Here is a 24564-nt window from a genome sequence, read left to right as displayed (position 1 = left end):
TTAATTTCTTCAGAATACAAGTTAAATATGAATATTAACCAAAAGTGTTCTGAATTAAAATATGACAACTAAACAACAACAACTTGTTGCTACAGAATTTTGTTTTCAAAATACATACAAAATAACAATAAATTTAACACGTTTGTGGTTAAGTGGTTAAATAACTTAAGTGCAGAGAGAGCTCTGTATAAATTCAACAAAATTATTCAATTATTATTTCATTTTAAACTTTATTTTTTTTTTTACTTTGGGATTTTTTTCTGTCAACAGTTCAAAAACTCAAGTCATTAAGGAAAAAAGAGAAATCTTTAATAAAATAACATGCAAATCATATAAAAACGTATAAAGAAAATACAAAAAAAAACAATATCGTCGTATAGTTTGATAAAATTCTCTTGAACCAAACAAGTTTTTTTAATTTACTTTTTGGGAATCACCCACTATTCAGAGTTGCCATTTTCGTTATTTCTATACGTTTGTCTCTTTTTTGATGCGGAACAGGTAATCAGCGTTTATAATCATTAATTATATTGTTTTACAGAGGTATTAGTAAATTTATTTAATAGTATGATAATCGTGTAAATGGATGTACAAATATATGTACAATGTATATCTTTATACGAGTGTTTTTAGCGATTATATCACTTGCCGTTTTAGCATCAAAAGGCGCATCTGTTCAAATTTGTTTTCTTGCTTTTTCTTCCCATTTAAATAAATTAATGAATTTTATTGAAAACCAAAAAAAAAACTGTAATGGAAAAAAATCAAATCAACAACAAATTTGTTTTTTGTTTTCATCATTTTTTTTGCAATTTAGGATTAATACACAATTAATCAATTAGTTTTGATTTATTGTTGTAAAATAATTGTAATCGTGTTTAAACTTTAAAAGTTATTGCCACAGTGAAAGGTTAACATTACACTATCTTTTTTACTTTACTTAATTAGTTAAAATATCGATAATATTCGAGTAAAAGCTATAACATATGGTTGTCAGATCTTACAATGTTTCAACGTTGACAGAAAAGTGTTCGAAAAATGCGAACTTACAATTTTGTGTTGCAACATTGTTAGTAAATGTTGCGAGTCAAAATTGCGACTGAGTGATACGCTATTTTTTTTAAAACGAGTCTTTTCCTAAAATTTGACTGCCCATTTAAAAATACATACCAATTCTGATCGTCTAAATGACCATAATAAAAAACAATCGGCTTACAATCAACTACAAGTCGAAATTGTGAAGTAAATGCAATTGGTCCATGATATTCAAGGAAAAAGTCTATTGAAAATGTTTAAGATCGCTTGATTATTTCACCCATCTCCCACACAGAGAACGAAGTTACAATACAACTGAAATTAAGTCTATCTATCTATCTATCTATCTATCTATCTATCTATCTATCTATCTATCTATCTATCTATCTATCTCTCTATCTTTTTCTTTTTTTTTTTTTTTTTTGATATGGGGTGCGGAATCTTTAAAGATATGAGTTATAAGATATATATATAATCCATTACATACCTTTTACGTCTCCTACTCACTAAACCGCCTTCCCATCGTCAACCACATTTCCTGCGGAACTGCATATAAGTACTACTTCGCAGGAATTATTAGCGTTTACGCTACCTCTTCATTTGGAACCACAACTCTTAGTTCTTTTCTTATCTTTTCCTCACTGTGCGGCATTTTATTCAACGTTGTTATAAAATCAGATAATTGTCGCCATTTTTCATCCGAAGTCAGCATTACATCCACTATATTGTCGGGGGTAATGCGTTTTTAATCGAAACTGGGACACACAAAGACAATATGCTGTACGTCTTCAGAAACAAAGCATGTTGGGTGAATCAGGTGAATCGTCAAGGCCGAATATATGTAAATAGTTTCCCACATGACCTGTAAGGAAGTGTGTAAGTTCATAGTTGACTTCGCCGTGGTTTCGTTCTATCCACTTTCTCATTGATGGAATTGGTCTAAATGTCCATCGCCCTTTTGTAGTGCTCTCCCACCTTCTTTGCCAATTCGACATTGTTTTTCTTCTCTCCACTAGTTTTATGTAGCGGTAGTTTCCCTCTGTATTTAGTTTTCGTTCAGTGTACACTCGATGGTTCTACGCATATTGCTTCCAATGAAATGGTTCTATAGCCACAGCATATTCTAAGGCAGCATTGTCGAAATAGTGAAAGTACGTTTTTACGAGATGTACTTCCAATATGTCCTGTCCAAATAGGTGATCCATAAAGTAGTACAGATGATGTTACTCTCGATATTAGGACTCTTCAACTTTGTCGGGGACCTCCAGAGTTTGGCATAATTCTGCTAAGGGCATTGTTTATTGCTGCTGCTTTATTACATGCATAATCCATATGGTCTTTAAAATTAAGTCTTTGATCTATCAGCAATCCCAGGTATTAAGTGGAGTCAGACGATTTGATGCTTGATTTATTTATGCTTTATTTATTTATTTATCTATCTATCTATCTATCTATCTATCTATCTATCTATCTATCTATCTATCTATCTATATATATATATATCTATCTATCTATCTATCCATCTATCGTTTTGATAGCGGGTATAGACAGATAGATAGATAACTACCTGGCGATGACAGCCGAGGTTCAAATCGATACAAAATCATTATCTGATTCGACTCAACGATGTCTGTTCTTCCGTCAACTTCAACGAGTGATTAAACAATTCAAAAGGTATTTTTATAGAAAAAAAGTTTTTGAACAGTTTTTGTCAATGTATTATTATATAAAACTTTAGCTGCAGATATCTCGAAAAAGAAAGAAAAATGTCAGGTATTATAACTTTATTTTAAAGCTGACAGAATGTACTTTCAGATAATATACGACATTTTACAAATGAAGCTCAAAACACGATATCTTAAATCCCAAATAGGAATTGTGAAAGTCACATTCAGGAGGATCAGTCCTTTAGAAAGTTATACTTTGATTTTCAGTTTAAAAATTTGTCGGCCTGTGTTATCGATTTTTTAAAACTTCAACTAGTTGTAACTAATAATTTATCCATATATAATTGAATTCTAATTAAAGTGGGATGGTTATGAATAAATTTAAAAGAATATATAATTTAGTAAATAAGTTGAATTAAATTAATAAGAAGACTACAATAAATAATAAGAAAATGTAGTTTATTATTAATTTAAATAACAAAGTCATGGAAACAATATTGTTTTTTTTATTGAAATTGTTATGATTTATTGTTTCATTTCAAAATTTCCAACTTTAACCGCAAAACACGAAGTTTGTTTTAAGCCATTATTATTGAAACAATATTCATTTTAAATTTTACAACTTACAATATTTTAACATGCTCAGTTTAAACTTTAAAGACATGGCTTAAATCTTGTGGTAAGTAAGTATGTTCATATATTCATACAAAATTTATTACTCTAGATTTTATAGTCTACCAGATATACGAATTTTAATATTTAATTCATAGGTGCCACGCCTACTTGTATATGGATGTCAAAGTTTTCCAGACTAAATTTGTGGATCGCAGCTATTAGAGTTCCTAACACAAACATAAATTTATACGACATTCAATACTTTGTTTGGTTTGTGGACGTGGTACCAATCCCGTTTTTTATTTTTTTGCCCAAATTACTAGACTTTGAGTTACAAAAATAGTTCTAGTGCACACGGGCGTTTAGTCCACAGTCCAAGGAGCAATTCTTTGATATATAACGTAAAATTAGGAGATTATTTTAAAGTGATTATTTAACATTTTTATAAACATATCAAAGTCCATAAAAACGGAAACTTACAGTTTAAAATTAAATTTTATTAAACGCTTAAAATATTAAGTAAAAACAATTAGGGAATTATTGTAGGGCACGCTCGACCTTATGATACCCTAAATCATGAGTATATTTTAAAAATTATTTATTTTTCATTAAGAAAGACACTGATGTTAAATTTTGGCTTAATTCCCAAGTATTTAAGCAGTTTATTGACGCTTTATCTGGCCACTGGGGGTCTAACATGGGCCGATCCTTACAACATTTGGAGATTGTATGTACGTTAATTTTAGACGCTTAAGATATTTTTAAATGGGGGGTTTGTATGAGGACTAGAGTCAGTTAGAGAGATAGAAGTGTATTTAAAGTAGTTATGTTCGAAAGAGCCCAAATTGAAAAGTCCAAAGCGTCGAATTTCAGAGTCGGCTTAACGGACATGTCTTAATCTTTTCACTATAGTGGTGTAGGGTATAATTATATTTGAATAAATTTGCATCACGTGTTAATATTTGCAAATAACGAAAAAACAACTTTATTATGAATATATATTAATTTTTTTTTCCAACAAAATTTATTCGATTTTGTCAGTTTTTTTTAATTTGTATCCTAACAAGCAAAAAAAAAAAAAAAGACTCTTGTTATACAATCTGTAAAATGCGGATTAAATCATTGACAATTTTTTAATTATAAATAAATATATAATTTTATTGTGGGTTTTTTGTCTTTAAAAACGATTGTTATGAGTCCACTAACGATGACTTTCTTAAGAAAGGTATGGTTTTGATTGATATTTAAAAATTAAAAAAAAAAATATGGATAATTTAACAATTTGAATTCAAATTAATATTATTCGTATAAATAGAATAACTAGATACATACATAGGAGAAGTGTGGATTTTTATTATGCATAAACATATACAAAGATAGATATACATGTATGTATGTTAGTCATCGTAAATTAAATAAGTTTATGTAGATCAAACGATATAAGCGATGATCATCTATTAATTGTGTTAAGACTCGTCTTAACAACACTCTTTCTTACGTATACAGAATCCGCTCCGAATCAAGATTATTGTTTAAAGCCGTTGTTCAGGGGGTGGTAAAAAATGCAGTTATAACATTCGATAACATTTTATACCATAGTTACCCAGCTAGCATTTTTTGAAAATTTTGATCACATTCGAGTCATTTATGACTCTTCTGCACGATTAAAATAATCAAATATGCGCTCATTTTCTGATCATAAATGATACATTCGTCGACTCTTCTAAATGAGTCCTTTATGAGCCCCACTTCTGATCAATTATGACTCATTTTTTTAATCTTTTTTGAGTCATTAATGGATCAAATAACTGGTCGTTTTTGAGTTCTTTTCGAAACATACATTAGTCATTTTTAAGTCTTTTCTGAGTAATTTTTATGTTTGTTACAGACAAATACAATACATAAGAAAACTGTTTTTGATCTTCCGACTGCGCGAAATTTAACTACAAACTAAATTTATAAACAATCATATTCTAAACACCTGGATGACCTATTTATGATTGGTATACATTTTGTTGTTTTTTTTTTCAAATAAATCAGATTTTAAAAATTAATTCGAATTATTTAGATTTAGTTCAGCGATTAGTCGCCCAACTGTCTTCCATAGAATGATCTTCTAACATATAAAATTATTATAATTAAAGCATAATATAATTTCAATTTCCTTGACAGAAAATCGACTTTATAAATATCACACAAGTTCAAATACTTATACATTTGATTTTATAAACGAAATGAGAATTATATCAACTCATTTTAGGCCATACAAAATGTTTTGCTAACTCTTCCAAAGGAGTCTTTTCTGAGTCCCATTTCTAATCAGTTTCGACTCATTTTTTAATCGTTTTTGAGTCATTTTTAAGTGTAAGTTTGGCTATTTCATTAAAACAAAAACAATTACATAAGGAACAATTTAAGATCTTTCAACTGCTTGAAATATGACCACAAAATAAGTTTTTAAAACCATCATATTTTAAACACCAGGATGATCAATTTATGATTGCAATACATTTTCTTATTGTTTTTCAAATATTCAGTTTTCAATCATATATGGGTATCATTTTCGAGTCATTTTTCATTTTTTAAGCGCTCAATTTATTAATCACTTTAGGTCTTTAAAAAGAGTCAAAAATGACTCAGTTTACTGATTAATCATCCAACAATCTTCCAAATGCTAGCTGGGATAGAGAGTATTATGTGTTTGAGATAATGTTGGTTATACCTAAAAATATAGAACTATACCCATCTTAAAGTATACACAGTAATTAGCTCAAAATCAGTTTATGCATCGATTTTGGTAGCGCAACCCAGCAACTCGATAATGAGTGCATACATCTGAAAATTGATTTTCGTCTAACCACCTGATGTGTTCGCCTTTCGTCGCGGTTTTACTCTTTGTAAACAATCATCAGTTTAGTGCCACTTTGTAAGCCAGATAGTAAACACTCAAAAATAACAAGTATGAATGTATAGTCGGGCGTAGCCGACCATATGATACCCTACACCTGTCAGTATGTATGTTAAAAATGGGGATTATTATATTACAAGAGGGTTCAAAGAGGAGTAGGGCAAAATATGGCCCTATCCTTAAAAATGTTGGTAGGGGGAGTTAAGTCTTCTTCAATAATATTTATGTAGAATTTAAAAGTGTTAATAGTGTTTGTAAGTGAATTTTGACCTTTAAGTCATTTTCTGAAGGGGAGTTTGTATGCGGGATAGGATCAAATGAAGCCCGATCATTACAAAAATCGGTAGTGTCATTTAAAGTTCTATAAAACTGAGTTTTGTCGACTTTTGTTAACATAATAGATCATTTAAATTAATTATAAGCCAAAAGGACCTATTTGGGGGGTACGGTTGTATGGGGGTAGTAGAAATAATGGACCGATTTTAAACATAGGCTTCGTCCTTGGGCCAAAAGAAGCAGGTGTGCCAAATTTCATCTAATTATCTTCAAAATTGCGGCCTGTACCTTGCGCACAAGGTTTACATGGACAGCCAGCCAGCCGGACGGACGGACATTTTCTTAAGGTGGGTATTGGACGAATATTTTTCTATGTTACAAACATCAGCACAAACCCTCCCCACTAAAGTGGTGTAGGGTATAAAAACTGGTTCCTTGAAAACAGTTTTGAAGTACTCTAGAATCACAACAATGTAAAGAATTGAGTTCAAGAAGTAATGGCGAAGGTACTACATACATAGTTCTGTGAATGCTTTTAAGAATTTTGATTTGTTTATAACGCACAAATACATTGGTGATACATTTTCCTTAAAGTATACGGAACGACTTAGAATCAACATAAACATGTTATGTAAGAACCAAACCGAATCTACAATATTTTACGAGAATCGATAAGAATTGTCCCTAATCTCCTTCTTGCGAACGAAAATTTAGGTACATGTGCTTTAGATGGATCGGTCCATTTATAAAATTACTTTAACGGTCAAAACTGAATGTGCAGAGATACAAAATAAATAAAAACTTTTATTAAAACATACTTGGTGAAGGGTATATAAGATTCGGTTCAGCCGAATATAGAAATCTGACTTGTTAAAATTAATATATATTGTTAAATTGGAAGAGCTTGATCCATAATTTAAGGAATCGTTCGGAATCGCCAACCGTATCAATTCTAAACGATATCGGTAGTTGTTGTTGTTGTTGTAACAGCTCGACTGTGGCCGATAGTTCTTTCCTGGGGAAAAAACTTTCGGTTGATACAGCTGTCGCTGGGTTGACAATCTTTGGCCGAGTATGAATCGTGCTGTTCCGAAGCGAAGATGTTCCAATTGTTGTGGGAACGATATAGGTTGTAAAATAGTTTCTTCCATTTAAATAAAACCAAACAAATTACAAAAAAATCTGTCGAGATAAATTAAGTTTTGTTTGTTTAATTAATTGTAAATATTTTCAGACATTCATACAATACAATCAAAATCACTTAATTTAACAAAAATCCAAATAGAAAAAAATACAATTTTTTTATATTATATAGATATATAGTAGTATTATATTCTTTAAATGCACAAAAACGGCAATAATAACAATTTTCTTTTAACAAATATAATTATTTCTGTTTTTTTATGTAAATTAACACAAAATCAAATTTATACTTTGTAAGATATAGACACTTGTTTTTGATGGTTTTAAGTTAAATATATATATATATAGATATATATAATATAGTATATGTATGTATATAGTTAGTATATAAAGAAATATATAATTAATTATACAATCAATTAGAAACAAAATAAACAGACAATAGGAGCAAAAAATCAAAATATTAAATAAAACAAAAGACAAGAAAATATAAAATATTAATAATCGACAAATTAATTACATAAATATATATAAATCTATATACTTAGTAGTAGTAGTATATGTATATAAAGTAAGTAAATTTTGGTTTAAGAGATTGCTTGATTTCTTTTGTGGTTTTGAAACTTAATTTACAAAATATTTAAAAATGAAAAAGAATATTTAAACAAAAAAATACAATAAATGATATAAATCGTAAGTAAAGCTTATAAAAGTCTCTTCATAGTTTCGATTTTACTTGTGGTATGATGACATCACGCCACCATGGTGGTCTTTCAAATGCACCCGAGTTGGTCATAAATTCACTTTGCAAATTCTCATACAACAAACCATCAGACTTGGCAATAACGGAATTGAGGGCAAAATCTGGTGGAGCTAAAGCATCTGCCACTGAGACAGCAGAATCCTTTAATTCACCACATTTCTGCAGCAGGCGACTTCTTATTAAGTCTGCAAATCTAGAACCATGAGCAAAACCGCCCACATAGAAAGTAGTCATGTGTTTGTCCAAACACCATAAGCCGTAGACATCGAAAACCAATTTTAAAATTTTACTATATTCTCCGGAAATATCAGGACGTCGGAAACGTTCAACAAAACGACTCAAACAGTAATACTCAGCATAAGCAATGGACATTTCACGAGCGGCATATACTTGCGAGTTATTGCGGGCCTCAAAACGATGACGACCATTGTCAATATCGGCGGAAATTCGAGATGAGGTGGTTTGTAGCAAATGACACAACATCCATTCGTAACAACTTAAAATAACTATAATAAAGAAAATCTCATTAGTTGTAATTCCATTCTGTCCCTAATAACAACTTACATTCCATGCTTTCAATATTGTGTTGCTTTAAAACATCTTCAGAGGTTTGTTTCAATATAGATTCCCGATTGTTTAAAAAGTTTGCCGTACCCGCAGGACTTTCAATAGTACCACTCCATTGTCTTAATAACCAGTTAGAGGCCTGCTGTCCCAATACATTATTATCACCTTCATAGGTACAACTTGCATCATGATCACTGCGTAGATCTCCCAATTTGGATGCCTTGAGATAACCATGACCACCACATGCTTCTCTAGCCTCTTGAATGGCATCACGTGCCGTCCATGTTATCATTGGTTTTGATGATGATATTATCGCATGTATTTCAGATACAATTTGTGTCTGTTAGAAAAGAGAAAATTAAATTTTTATTCTGATTATATGATTCGGGAAATTTTAAAGTATAATGACCTATTTAAGTATAAGTTTCCGTTATCAAACCTAAATTTCTTTATAATAAATGGTTATCTGTAGTGGGCACTTGAATCAACTATGGGCCTAGCGGCGTTAGAGTCAAATATGGTCCGAAACATATAAAATTTGGAGAAGAGCTTTTTGTTTATATAAAACTCATTCATGTTAAATATTATTTTCTTGAGGAAACTTTGTATATAACCTTTGCTCAATTGTAAAGTGAATTTCGGAAAGTGAAATATTGTCTCAATCGACACTTTTGTTATATGCAATTGGTATCGAATTGAGTCAATTGTGGATTAAGTTGTACAGAATATAAAAAAGACGTGGTGATTAAGGGTGTCATTGTGTATGTAAAACTGAGAAATATGTAGACCCATGGGTCCTTAACACGGTTAACTCAGCAACTTAAAGAAATTAATTATGTATTAATCTGGTGCAGTTTGGTATGGAAAATCAATAAAATCGGTTCACAACCTGAAAAGTTATGAGTTAAAATTTCAGACTTTTTAGATAAAACTCCGTTTTTCCTAATTATTGAGTAGTTTTCACCAAAACTATGGAACTATGTGGAAGAATTTCGCCACATGTTACTTTTTTTCACCCACTGATCAATTATGTTCAAAATCATATCAATTAGTCCAAAAGTCTTAAATTTTATCCGGTTCGGTTCATAAATGGTCATAGCTCCCATATTCATAAAGCACACATCTGATAATTAATCACATAAAAAGACATATTTCTTTGGTGTCGGGGTAAAAATCTATGTACATTAAGAAGTTTATCGGTCCATAATTGGTCATAGCTGCCATGTAAAGCCTGCTTTCGAAAATAAATTCAAAAAGTGCATTTTGAAGAACGAAAAAGTACCAAAAGTATCCCATTTATGGGATCTCACTTAATCCGGACCCTTCATGCTTAGTTCAATTTATAGAAATTTCAAAAAGTACCTTTTGAAGAAAGAAAAAGTACCAAAAAATCCTATTTATGGGATCTCACTTAATCCGGACCATACATACTTAATTACATGTTTCTAGGTTCCGTATTATAGAAATTTCAAGAAGTACATTTTGAAGAACGATAAAGTTTCAAAAAGTCCCCTTTTTTCTCAGTTAATCCGGGCTTTATATACTTAGTTTCATGTTTCTACGTTCAGTTTTATAGAAAATTCAAAAAGTAACCTTTGAAGAACGATAAAGTACCACAACGTCCCCTTAATTTCACATTTCAAAAAGTGCCTTTTGAAGAATGAAAAAGTACCAAAAATACCCCTCTTATGGGATCTCACTTAATCCAGGTAATATACGTTTAATTTCACATTTCAAGGTTCAATATTATACAAAAATTAAAAAAAAATAGGTTTTGAAGAAGGAATTCGTATTCGTATTTTGTGATTTTCTCACTCAATAGAAAACTAAAAAAGTACCAGTCGAAGGACGAAAAAGTTCTTTTAATAGATTTTATTTATTCCAGGCTCTATTTGCTCAATTTCATGTTTCTAGGTTTAAATTAAAAGCAAACTTATAAAAGTACCTGCGTAGAATGAAAAAGTACCAAAAAATTCCTTTATTATTGATATCAAGTGTAGTCCAAAATTTAGCATATTTAATATTTCCAAATCTAAAAATTTTATTTAAATTTAATCGTTTTTTTTTTTTTGAATGAAATTAAATTTCTCGTTTTTATCCCCTTTTGGTACTTTTTACCTCCCATTAACGAAATAAAAATTATATTCCAAAGCTGCAAAACCGTAGCGGCAGCCCGTTTTTATGTTTTCTTTATAAGTTAAGTTAATAAACCAAAAACAATGTTTATGCAAAATGTACCAAAAGAAGGTACAAATTTCACCACTTAAGCGTTCGAATATTCAAAAAGTATTTTTATTTTTTGTTAAGTTATGAAGGAGTCAAAATATTTTTGTATGTTCTTTGGTTTAAAAGATACATGGGGTGCAAAAAGTACCCGCTTATTCCCTTAAGGGGCCGAATTTGAAAAAAAGTATCAGACACCTGTCCGCTTATTTTTTTAAGTGAACAAAGATGCCTTTGTATCTTTTCTAGATTAGGAGATATGAAGTTAATGAATTTACCCGTTTTTACCCCCCAAACATTCGAATTTCAATTTTAGCCCTTTAGCTTCAACCATTTAGGCTGTGAGATGATGAATCAGTCAGTTAGTCAGTAACGTTAGAATTTTATATATATAAATTGTGGGTTACAAACGGAATGACAAAATCCATATCTTATATTTTTTCTTGGTGGGTGTAAAAATACACATATATTGATCTTTGATCTTAAATATTAAAATAACAAATCTTACCAATAATTCGAAACCATTTGAATCAGCCTGAGATTTTTCGATAATTTTTAAATACTGATCGGTCAATTCAATTACGGCGATCTTCAATACACATGCGGCCGCCAAATAAGGGAATATTCTCCATTGCTAGAATATAAAAAAGGTATCAAATTACTAAGAATTCAACCAAACATACAAAATAACTATAGTTACATGTAACTGATACTCGATTATAGCCATTTCGGGGCCGGTTTTCTCCGGACCAAACTGTTTTCTTAAGGCAGCATAACGTATCGCTATAACAGCTGCATTTGACAAAGTATTCACAGATTCTTGCATAATGCCAATACGACCAGCCGAGAAGGATTCTAAAGCGGCGCCCAATACTTTGCCCGGTTCGGTGAAAACACTTTCGTATACACCCTCAGGTGTAACATCACCCGTACGATTGAGTAGATTCTCACGAGGTATACGATAATTGGTAAATATAACGAAACCATTGTCAATGCCATTCAATCCGATCTTCTCACCAATGTCACCAACCAAAACACCCGGATAGGGCTGTAATGTTTTGGGATCTCTAACGGGTATAAGGAAACCATGTAGACCTTGGTTAACACCATCCGGTGTATATAGATTAGCAAATGTCATGGCAACTGTGGCTGTCTTACCCAAGTTACCGACCCAACATTTGGCGGCCTCAAAATCTGGTGTATTGATAATAAACTCCTGTGTTTCAGGATCATATGTGGCGGTCGTACGAATACTTTTCGTATTGCTGCCATGTGAAACCTCCGTTATGGCTAAACATGTGACAATTTCACGATTCCAAGCAGCCTCATAATATTTCATATGTCTTTCAGTGCCCATGGCACGTATGGCATTATTGAAGAGACCAACGCCCAAAGCGATTTTCACCGACAAACTGGGATTGTAGGTATGTAAAGCCTCATTAATGCTCATCAAATATTTGGTCTTTTCACTAAACGAACGTTGTTCGATTTCTTTAGGAACTAAATCCAAATGAGCCATACGATTCATTTGCATGGCACAAATACGTTTTTGCTCATCGGTGGGTAGGAGTGCAATGGGCTGGGAGAAGAGAGGATCATTTTCTAATATCTTCCAAACCTTGTACTGTAAGTAGTGAAGTCAAAAAGTAATTAAATTGCTTTTGATTAAACAAAAATATTTTGAAAAACTTACCTTAATACGTAAAGCTTGTTCCTTTTCAAATATCAGCCTTAAACGTTTCCAATCAAACTTAACCCGCTTGCGATAAGTGCACAATGGTCCTTTCGGTAGGTCTGGTATAAATGATGTATCCGCACTTTGTGCCATCTCTTTGTTTACTCTTTACTCTAAATTGTAACAAAATAAATAAAGAAAAAAAAACTATTACTAAATATGTTTTATTATCATTATTATCGATTGTCTTTGTAATGGTTACCGGTTATTGACCGGTTATTAACATTAATGAAGCATGTGTTTATGTGTGAATTTACATTGATAGATGGAGCTTAGGAAACCCTAGAAATGACTTATTACTGCTCATTAATTATACATGTCAAACATATTGATTTACACACAACTTTGTTTATAAATTTAGTAATGTGTTGAATAAAAGATTACTAACTAATAGCAATTTATTTTTTAGTGGTTAACTGAAAACGACTGTAAAGAGGGGAAGAATAGGAGAACCAAATAAAAGAGGTCGTTAAACAAGTAAGAAATTTAAGACCAGTTGTAGAGAAGTTTTAAACTTTCTGCTTATTTACCAAATTGGTAGTAACTAATTATAAACCCTATAAGGTTTCTAATCATGTTTAACAGAGTTTGATCAAGTTTAACGGAAAACGCGTGCTATTCATTATGGTTCAAATCTTTTGGTCGCTGTCAAATTGGAACTTTTCTCTCCTAGATTTTCTTACAACAGCCTGTCGAGAGCAATCGACAAAAAAAGAACGAATTTACTTGCTTTAAAGGCAAGGGAGTTAACTAGACCCATAAGACCTTTTGGGTTAATGAAATGTTTACCCAAACCCTAAGAGCAGGATAAGAAGGGTCCTTAAAATGAGCATATCTGAGGTTAGTATGATGGCACATATTTTCGAAATTAGACGTGCAGTATAATCAGTGGCAGGAGTATTCAAACAAATATAAAAACAAGTAAGAAATTATAGTCGGGCGAGTCTGACCATATAATACTCTACACCTTTTACAAAAATATAATGTGATTTAATTGCTATAATAAATCATTTAAGTTGAATTGTACCTTACCTCAGATATACATACTTAAGCCGTTTATTGTAGAATAAAATTGTGGACATTTAAGTAAAATTTTGATGGGGGCTTTTCATAGGGGCTAGGGTCATATGAGGACCTATTATTATGGAATTCTTGATGGTCATTAAGTCTAATATAGAACTTGGTTTTTGTAGCTTTTTGTCGAGATATGAGTATATTAAACATAATTTTGAACTTTAAAGCCCTATTTGGCGGGTTCAGTTCTATGGGGGCTAGGTGAAATAATAGACCGATGTAAATTATTTTCAATAGGCTTCGCCTGCGGTATCATAGACAATCATGTGACAAATTTCATTGAATTATCTCCAAAATTAGTTTGATTAATTTATAAGCTCTATTTGAGGGTTCAGCCATTTTGAATTGGCGATCAGATCATTTGCCAAATTTCATTGAATTATCTCTAAAATTGCGACCTGTAGTTTCATTACAAGGTTGAATTATTTCCAAAATTGCAACCTGTAGTTTATATGGTTACATGGAAGGACATAGCTAAATCGACTCGGAAAATGATTCTGAGCCGATTGGTATACTTTAAAGTGGGTTACAAACATCAACAAACATCAGTATAAAGAGAAATAGACATTCATTCATAGAGAGGAACATATTCAGATTAAAAGTGGAACATACATGTTATAAATGTTATGTGGGTAGCCCATATGACATGCGTTCAATAATACAGAAAGAAGCATATTTTTATCGAGTTGTACCTATATTTTTTTCCTTGAAAGCATTTTGCTTATTCTGTAATTTGTTATAGTGAGGCACTAAAACGGGTTCTAAACAGCAGCCTGCGAAATAGAAACAGATGCTATGAAAAATTATATTTAATTGCCCATCTGTTGAATATTTTATTACTCCAAATGCTGTAATGTTCTGAAACCCAAAAGGGAATGAATACAATCTATGTAGATGTTAATGGTCGACGTTTATGTATAAGAAAATCTATTAGACACCAAGATCTTCAAACAAAAATTCATGAACCCGTAAGCTAACAGCACAGGCCAACAAAATTTTAACCCATTGACCAATGCATTGGACTTTTCTACTTCTCTGTCACATAAAGTTTCTCACGTATTTGGCCATTTTTGTGAAATTATAACGCAGCGAAGACATCATTCTATACAAAATTTGTGTTGACATCTAAGGGCCAATCTTTAGGTGAACGGTTAGGGATTAAATTAAAATTAATCATCAAAAGTTTTTCTTGAATACTCAATCAGCTAATTTTGTTTGCTAGGTTAAGCACCCAATGGAGGTGGTTTAAACTTGAGCAAGAAATGCAAAAGTGTAAACAGCTGATGCAAAAAAATTAATACAATTTTTATTAAAATAAACATTAAAATGTTTGATTTATCGATTAGTTGAAGTAATGGTGACTTCACAATATATTTTTATACCCTACATCACTATAGTGGAAAGGGAATCATTTTTTGAGTCGATTAAGACATGTCCGTCCGGCTGGTTGGCTGGCTATCCATGTAAACAATTTACAATTTTCAAGATAATTTGATGAAATTTGACCAAGCATGTTTTTTGGCACATGGACGAAGCCTATTGATATTGAAAATGGTTGAAATCAGTCCATTATTTCACCTAGCCTCCATACAACCGTCATAATTACGTTAAATATTATATTATCTCTCTATAAATTGGCACAAATAAGTTTTATATAAGTATAAATGACACTGCAGATTTTCGAAATGATCGGCCCTTATTTGACCCTAGCCCCCTTCAAAAAAGGTCTCAAACGTCTAAAATTGACTTGTAAAAATTTGTATCGCAATGAAACTCAGCAAAACTAAATGTTATTTAAAAATATATCCTTTACCGAGGATCGGCCCATATTTGACCTCATTTAGAAAATTTTGTTTGTTTATCAATAAATTTCTTAAATACTTTGGAATTAAGGTGAAATTCAACATAAAAGTTTCATTATGAAAAATAAAAATTTGAAAAATATACTCATGGTGTAGGGTATTATATGGTCGACCATGCCCGACTATACTTTCCTACTTGTTTTGTTTTAAATTTAATTTTCATATTACATTTGCAATTTTCTTCTTTTTTCTGTTGATTTGTATGGCAACACTGCGGAGTTTAATCTTGTACTCCTTTAGATGTCTGTCAGCTAATAAATCACTGCATAAAAAATTACAGATTAAATATTTATATCAGTTATTTGTATTATTATTTTATCGTGGCATAAAATATTAATTGAAAAGTCTATAAAAAAACATTGATTGTTTACAATGACATTTTAACATTTATTGTCAATGTAATTGATAAATTTTATTTAATTTGTTATAAATTAAATAAAATTACAAATTCTATTTAATAAATTAAATTAATTGTTGCTATTACAAAGGGAATCAAGGGTCTAATTGATTTAAAAAATATTTTGAATAAAAAAAATTGATTTTATTCCTAAATTTACTCTTAGTTGAATAGACATATTTCAAGGTCTAGTTTTTCACAGCTAGTTTAACTTTTTTTATAAAATTACTTTTAAACTAAAGCATTATTAAGTTGTTTTTGATAAAACTATAATAAAAAGTCAAATAGTTTAGAATCTTTATAATCGTAAAATAAATAAAAAAATGTTTAATTTTTCTTTAATTTATACTAAAACATTTAAGTGTTTGTAATGATAATTTCAATTACAGTCATTAAAAATGTCATAAGTGATTTTAAATTTTGAAAAGTCGTTAGTTATAAACAGTTCTCATTGTCTGTCTTTTTTCTGCTAGTGTCACCATCTAACTATTTGTCAGTTTTCTAAAATAAAAACACATGTAAATTGTTTACATTAAACGTAACAATAGAACTATTTAAACAACATTAGTATAATTTATCTTATCAAATAAATTTTATTTACACTCGGGAAAATAATTCTAAACCTTATGCATGATGCAATTTTTATTAATCAGCCATATAGAACATGTCAATTATTAAGTAATTTACAAGGAAGAGACTTGTATCTTTATAATTTAAGAAGTGACAATCGGTTTCATTTCAAGGCAAATTCATGTTAAGAAAACTGTTGTCAAATCAAGTAATGTTGACAGATCTATGTCAGACAATAAATGTATCTGCATATTAATATTGTCAGTTTACTCTGTTGTCATATTAGACATGGATCACACTAGGAAACTTTTGTTGAGAAACTTTTGGTTTTGTGTGTGAGAGAAAGAGATGGTTGATATTTCTTTCTCTTTCTCTCACACACAAAAATCAAAAGTTTCCCAAAAAAAATTTCCTAGTGTGAACCAGGTCTTATTGTATGTCAAAAGTTTTTATATCTACATACATATTTTTAACGTGTTGCCAATAGAAAACCTTTATCTGATAATGGTTTCATTGTCGGATGCATAAAATTTACACTTCTGGCAACAGCAATTGTCAGAAAATAATGTGACAATGGTAACGTAATGTCTTTACACGGTTATTAGATGTTTTACAAGATAACAATGTATGTTTACACGTTTATCAGACATTTTCTAAACACTTTTCAGCCAACATTGTAAGATCTGACAACCGTGCTTTAGTAAAGTTCTATAGTTGAAGGAAAAAAGTCGAATTTTATTTTGAAAATCACTTCTTTGACCTTTTTCTTATAAGATAGTCGAGTTTTCGACTTTATTAGGACAAAAATGTCGACTTCGAGTATTCCAACAAAAAGTCAATTCTTCACTTTTAGAACCCTAATCCTTAGCTAGTGTAATCTATAAAGCCGCTTTCACACGTGCATACAAGTAATATGATCTGTCAAAATTTTGTGTAGAAGAGTAAGGATGGGATCGTCTAAACGTAATATGTAATGGGAGAAAATACGGATGAAAAATTTGACAAGTCGAACTAGACAAGCAAGTCGCACTTAATCAGGGATGTATTTTTATGTAAACACATAGAGTAAAACAGCTGTTTCCATCTTACTTTGTTATTGTTTTATGCTAATCGTGAGAGATTTATAGATTAATGCAAAGAGACACTATCAACTACCAGTAACTTAAAGTTCCTATAATTATTTCCCACACTGTCACTACGTAATTTGATTTCAAAATTTATCTTAGATTTATATTATATGCTCGGTACTTATACTCTTTATACTATTTATTGTACAATTTGTAACTGTTTACCTTATAAATTATTAATTATAGATGTGATATTTATTACTTTTGTATATTCCGCGGCATGAAATTTATTAAATAGACCAACACATAAAAATCAAAATAAATGAAAAAATGAAATTATGATGAATTAATTTTATATTTTTAGTTGTATTACTAAACGGTATTATTTTAGTTAAAAAATATTATTTATTAGATTTATTTTTAGCTTAGAGCTCGTTGAGTATGTTTAAATTATTAATAAGTTTAATGTGAATTCTTATGTCTGATTATGGGAAAAATAAACTATTTGTAAAATGTGGCATATTGCTAATTAGTCATGTCCGACTGTATGACACAGTAATTAAGCTAAGTGTATAATAACGAGATCGTTAGAAAAGCGATTTGGGTAAATTTCAAAACCGTATTCTATTAAAGATATTTGTTAGAATTTAAATTTGTTGTCACATAGAAAAGTGACAAGATTACATGATTGTTAAACATTTCTGAACATTTTTCTGCCAACGCTGTAAGATCTGAAAAGTGTGTATCAAAGATTTATGTTTACCATCAAGCACTTTCTCAGATATGCAAATTTCGTGCATGGAACCATTGTCAGATAAATGTTTTCTATTAGCAAACGAAGTACAATTAAAGAGCGGTGGCGTGCCATAATGTTCACTGACATAATGTCCATGGACGTTCTGCCACATTTAATTGAGTCATAGTATCAATGGATGATATGACAATATCAAAAGTGTTACATAATCTATGGCTTAAAATAAAAGTATATTTATGAAAAAATGCTTAATTTAGCGAAGCCGTTATTATAAGATCTATCAACCTTTGCCATACAACAATCTGACTACAGTGTAAACTGACAATTTTAGTTGGCAAATAAGTTTATTGTCTGACAATTATCTTGCAATGAAATTGTTGGATTTTTTTGAAAACCTTCTAAATTGAAAATTAATCTGTTGGAAGCAGATTTTAATTTTTAGCACATTGCCAGATCTGCCAGTGTTATAAGGTCTGACAACAGAGTATACATATCCACACATTACGTTTTCGAAATATCGGACCCATAATTTAAAAAAACAAAAACAGATGTTTTGCACATTTGAGACCTGATAATAGCGCCAAGTTAACTCTATTTGTAAAATCCATTTCATTTCAAACGCTAATCTTTCCACCTTGAAATAAAAGTCTTTAGAAATTTTCTGAACAATTTATATCTTTATGTCTCAAAATGTCTGATTCGGCTATGCCGAATCTTTTATACCCACCATCAAATCACTATTATATAAATGAATTTTGATATTTTGAATATTTTATTATTTTATATCGATATTAATGAGAACATCAGGGTAAAATTTGAAAGAGGTCCATTAATGGGGGTTTTACTATTGATAGTGCTAATTTTTATAGCGAGTAGGGGTATTTATACATATATATTTGGACCAATTCTCATAAAAGCCTGTAGGAAAATTTTAGTTCCTTATTTGTTTAAAATTTCATCGATCTACTTGTATTTTGAAGCCATTAAGGAGCATTAAAGTCATAAAATATGGTAGTGAGATTTTAAATCAAAATTGTTTTATGACGAGTTGCATTGCGGTATTCGTATTGTTCGCGTCATTTCTGGGGCGGAATTTATATGAGGGACTGATCCTCATAAAAATTGATAGAGAGATTTCGGTTCCTATAAAAGAGATAGAGATATTAGCTTACACGAAACTAGTTTATGTCAAATTTCATAAATCTACTAGTATTTTTAAGCCAGTACTGAGCTTTAAAGTCATTTTCTGAAGGAGCCTTATATGGGGGTAGCGTCAATTATAGACCGATCTCCGCAAAATTTTGTAGAACGATCTTAGTTCCTACAGGTCAGGTTTATATCGAATTTCATCGCTTTACACGTTTTTTATTGTTTTGCACGTTTTTTTGATGGGGACATTATATGGGGGTAGGTCAATTAAGGCTCGATCCACATATGGAGGGTAGGGTCAATTATAGACCGATCCACATAAAATTTGATGGAAAGGTTTTGGTTCCTAAGATGCATACTTATGTCAAATTTATTCGCTATATTCGTATTTTTACGCCCATAATTAACATTCTGAAGGGGGCCTTATATAGGGGAAGGGTCATTTGTGAACCGATCCACATGAAATTTGGTAAATTTTTACTTGTATAAATCTTACTTCTGTGTAATTTCATTGATATAATCCGATTTTTAAGCCAGTAATGAGCATTAAAAAAATTTTACGGGGGGACTTCTTATGGGGGGAAGGGTCAACTATGGACCGATCCACATAAAATTTAGTAGAGAGATATTGCCTAGTATAAAATTTATTTCTGGGGAATTTGGTAAAGAGATTTTGGCTAGTATAAAACTTACTTCTGTTAAATTTCATCGCTTTTGTCGTATTTTTAAGCAAGTAATGAGCGTTATAGTAATTTTATGGAGGATCTTTATATGAGGGGTAGGGTCAATTATGGACCGATCCACATACAATTTCATTAAGATTTCCTTACATCAAATTTCATCGCTATATTCGGTTGTTTAAGCCAGTAATGAGCGTTAAAGTCATTTTTTGAAGGGGACCTTATATGGGGGGTAGGGTCAATTATGGACCGATACACATAAAATTTCATAGAAATATTTTGGCCAGTAAGAAACTTACTTATGTCAAATTTCATCGCTATACTTGTATTTTTAAGCGAGTAATGAGCGTTAAAGTCATATTCTGAAGGAGACGTTATATGGGGGGTATGGTCAATTATGGACCGATATACATAAAATTTGGTTGAGAGATATTGACTTGCATAAAACTTATGTGTGTCGAATTTCATCGCTATATTCCCATTCTTAAGCCAGTAATCAGCTATTTAGTCATTTTCTAAAGGGTATATTATATGGGGGGTAGGGCCAATTATGGTCCTATGTCCGCCATAATGCAGAAATATTTTTCAGACGTGAAAAAACTGACCTATGCGAAATTTTGTGGTATTTGCTTCATAAACAACGAATTTGTGAATATTTGAAGCTATTTATACAATATTCCGGGGGGTACAGTTGTATGGGGGCTATGTGAAATCGTTGACCGATTTTGCCCATTTTCAATACCAAACATTTCTGATCAATAAAATATATTTTGGGAAAATTTCATCTCAATATCTCTTATTTTGTGGACGCTATCGGGCCAACAACAGACAGACGGACAGACGGACGGACATGGCTAGATCGTCTTAGAATCTTACGAGGTCCCAGAATATATATACTTTATGGGGTCTTAGAGCAATATTTCGATGTGTTACACACGGAATGACAAAATCAATATACCCCCCATCTTTTTTGATGGTGGGTATAAAAATTATTGAATTGCATTTAAATATTTTTAAATTTCAACAAAATAATTTGTTAAAGATTATTCCTTAAAGTGGACTGAAATCAAACTTTAGATCAGGATTTCGAAGAGGAAGCAATAAGTTGATGACACAAACAAACTTCATGAATAAAGTTGTGATTACTCTATTATAACGTATCAAATATAACAAAAATCGGGATTTGTTTTAAAAATTACGATGTCCTCATCTCTGATATACCTAATGTTGCATGAAAAAGTTCCAAGATGTTAACTAGCCGCCATTATAATGCCTCCGCCGAATGCTCTTGTTTCAGTCATAAAATATATGGATTATAGCGCAACCTGCAGCTACTTTCAACACCGAGAAATTATATCCGTAATTGATATATAACACAGCTTATCGTCTATATTAGACTTTTATCATAACTTGGACCACATTGCTAATGGTGAAATGTACCTACAGTGCAATATATTATGTAATAATTTATGTACTTAATATTAGTCAATATTTTTACTTATAACTATATAGTTTGTAATATTTTCTGTGAAAAAGGTTTTCGATAAAGGTACTTCAATTCAAGTACTTAAGCCTAAGATCAATAAAATGAAACAAAACAAAACTTTTTACAAAGAGATAATTATAAAAAGTACCCAGTTGAAAACGATTGAGGTGGTTCTTTACCAACATGGGAAAACGTCATTAGTTTTAAAATGAAATAGGTAAAAAAGTTTAGACCGATCTTCACGATCTTAAACACAATAATTTTAAAATTTATTAGATTAAAACCAAACTTTTTTAAAGAGAATTTTACGTCTCAAATAATAGCTAGACACAGCCTGTTTGATGATCTCGATTATGGGGAATAATGGGGTTTCTTTAAACTTAGGCTAAGTTATCGAGGACATCGGATGTGACAAGTTAATTTCAGATTCGTATTAAAACAGCTCGAAACTTAATACAAAGATTAACAATACTTTCAGTCCTGTGTTATTAAATCAATTATGGACCGTATTAATTATAATAATAAAAACTTATTAAACCACCCTCGTTTATTTAACGTTTAACTCTATAATATTGCTTTAATGTTTATATATTCCAAAAAAAACAGACTTGTCATAAGTGAACCAACAACGTTATCACTAAGAGAAATTGAGACAGAATGAAAATGTCTAGAGTGCAAACTATTTAACTGCTGATTCAGTGGGTTTATGTAAATAAATACACATATTTTTTTAAATTAAAATAAATATAGTAAATGTGGGTACATTGTGCATAAAAATTACGGTGACAGTGCGTTGATCTGAAACACTGACAAAAACTATATTAAAGTTTTTGTGAAAGAAGAAGTGTATTTTTGTACAAACAATGGATTTCTGAAAAATAATAATCTTCATATAGATCTAAGAATGAAATTATTTTTATCAGTGCCAAGGAATTATATTTGACAATAGAGTAATCAGGTCATCTATAAAGTTTGATAGAACTTGAGTCTCAAACCGAAAATTATCTTGACAAACGGAACGTTAATTGTAATGATAATCTAAACTATTCTACTCTAATACACAAAATATTTATAAAAACACGAATAAATCTTATAGTCTGTGGGGAATAAAATTGGATCCAAATGTTGGTCTCTTATTCATATCTACGTATATAATGTTCTTTCACAAGAAATACAAAATTCCTGGACAGATGATACCAATGACGTATAGAGTTAAGTACATAGGTGTAATTCTTGACCAATAACGCAGACATCACATATAAAGGTGAAAGTACAAAACACGCGTTTTAAGCAGTAACGCGTTATATGATTCTATCAAAAACAGTTGACATAGAGTATTTTCATTTGATAAGTTAGACTTGGTCCACACTAGGAATTCTTTGTTGAGGAACTTTTTCTTAATTTGCTTTTGAAGTTTCCCAAAAAAGTTTCCTAGTGTGGACCGACACTTACACAGTAGTAGTTTGTAACGCGTCTGCGTTACAACGAAACTTTTGTTTCAGAAACTACGTGTTAATTAGTGTTGTACGAATGGGAAGAATAACGAAAACGAAACAGGTTTCCAGTACGAAAAACTCCGTACCGCGAGAGAGATAAATGATATTCTTTCTCTCTCACAAAAGCAATTTGCAACATTTGATGCGACGGCAGCTGATCAGGGTTGTATTTTGTTCTGTATAGGTTAAGAATCAGCTAAAATTAAATAATTTTCACCAGCAATAGAAGAAAAATATTAAATAAGTAAACAAAAACTTTAAATTTTGATTTTTAAAACGGTAATATTCTAAATAAGTAGGAAAGTATAGTCGGACATAGCCGACCCTAAACCAGTGAATATGATAAAATGTGTTTTAGTTTTAATAATAAAGCATTTAAGTTTTTTGCCTTAATTCCGAAATATTTTAACAATTTGTTTAAGAAAAGTGATTTTCTAAAAGAGGAGTTATATGGGGGCAGGTGTAAAAATTAGGCTATACTTATAAATTTTGGTATATGGCTTTACGTTTACATGAGAATTATGTATGCTGAATTTTATCGACATACTAGTGTTTATAATCCACCTTCAAGGAGACTTTATATGGGGGATAGGTTCAAATAAAGTACGATAATTACGAAAATCGCTAGTATTATTAAGACTTATATAGAACTGAGTTTTTCAGAGATTTTTGTAAAGATACTACAATATTTAATATAATTGTGAACTCAGAAGATCTTTTTGGGGGTAGGGTTGTATGGGGGGTTGGTCCAAATTTCATCAAAATATCTTGAGAATTGCGACCTGTCCGTTGCGCACAAGATTTGCAAGAACAACCAGCAGGACTCAGAAAGTTATTTTGAGTCGATCGGTATACTTTAAGGTAGGTGTAGGATCAACATTTTTGCGTTACAATCTGTAGGCGGATTGACCGAAATCAAATATAGTACCCGTTATCAATGCATACTGGACATATTAAAAGACAAAGACAGAATATCTTGAGAACTTTGTGGCACTGATCCCCGAAGGAATGTCTTGGTCTGAAGAAAGATTGGTTTTCAACAAGACACAATTATGCGATTTATATGAACAGCTCTATTCCATTGACAATTGTCTTTA

The 24564-nt window shown here is 30.9% G+C and overlaps 1 protein-coding gene across 1 annotated transcript in view; it reads right to left on the bottom strand.

The window, feature by feature from the left end:
• Positions 1 to 8090: 8090 nt before the first annotated feature.
• Positions 8091 to 24564, bottom strand: part of LOC111674996 (peroxisomal acyl-coenzyme A oxidase 3) — a 29746-nt gene continuing 13272 nt past the window's right edge. The window contains exons 2-6 of the mRNA XM_046956463.1: positions 12891 to 13047; positions 11898 to 12821; positions 11706 to 11831; positions 8972 to 9314; positions 8091 to 8913 (exon numbers count right to left, since the gene is read on the bottom strand). Coding sequence (XP_046812419.1) covers positions 8363 to 8913; positions 8972 to 9314; positions 11706 to 11831; positions 11898 to 12821; positions 12891 to 13025 — 2079 coding nt within the window. The 5' untranslated portion in view covers positions 13026 to 13047 and the 3' untranslated portion in view covers positions 8091 to 8362. The remainder of the gene's footprint in view (positions 8914 to 8971; positions 9315 to 11705; positions 11832 to 11897; positions 12822 to 12890; positions 13048 to 24564) is intronic.

Source organism: Lucilia cuprina, chromosome 2, assembly GCF_022045245.1.
Source record: "Lucilia cuprina isolate Lc7/37 chromosome 2, ASM2204524v1, whole genome shotgun sequence".
Classification (NCBI taxonomy): domain Eukaryota; kingdom Metazoa; phylum Arthropoda; class Insecta; order Diptera; family Calliphoridae; genus Lucilia; species Lucilia cuprina.
The sequence above is the reverse complement of the archived record's forward strand: the minus strand, read 5'-3'. Positions and strand labels throughout refer to the sequence as shown.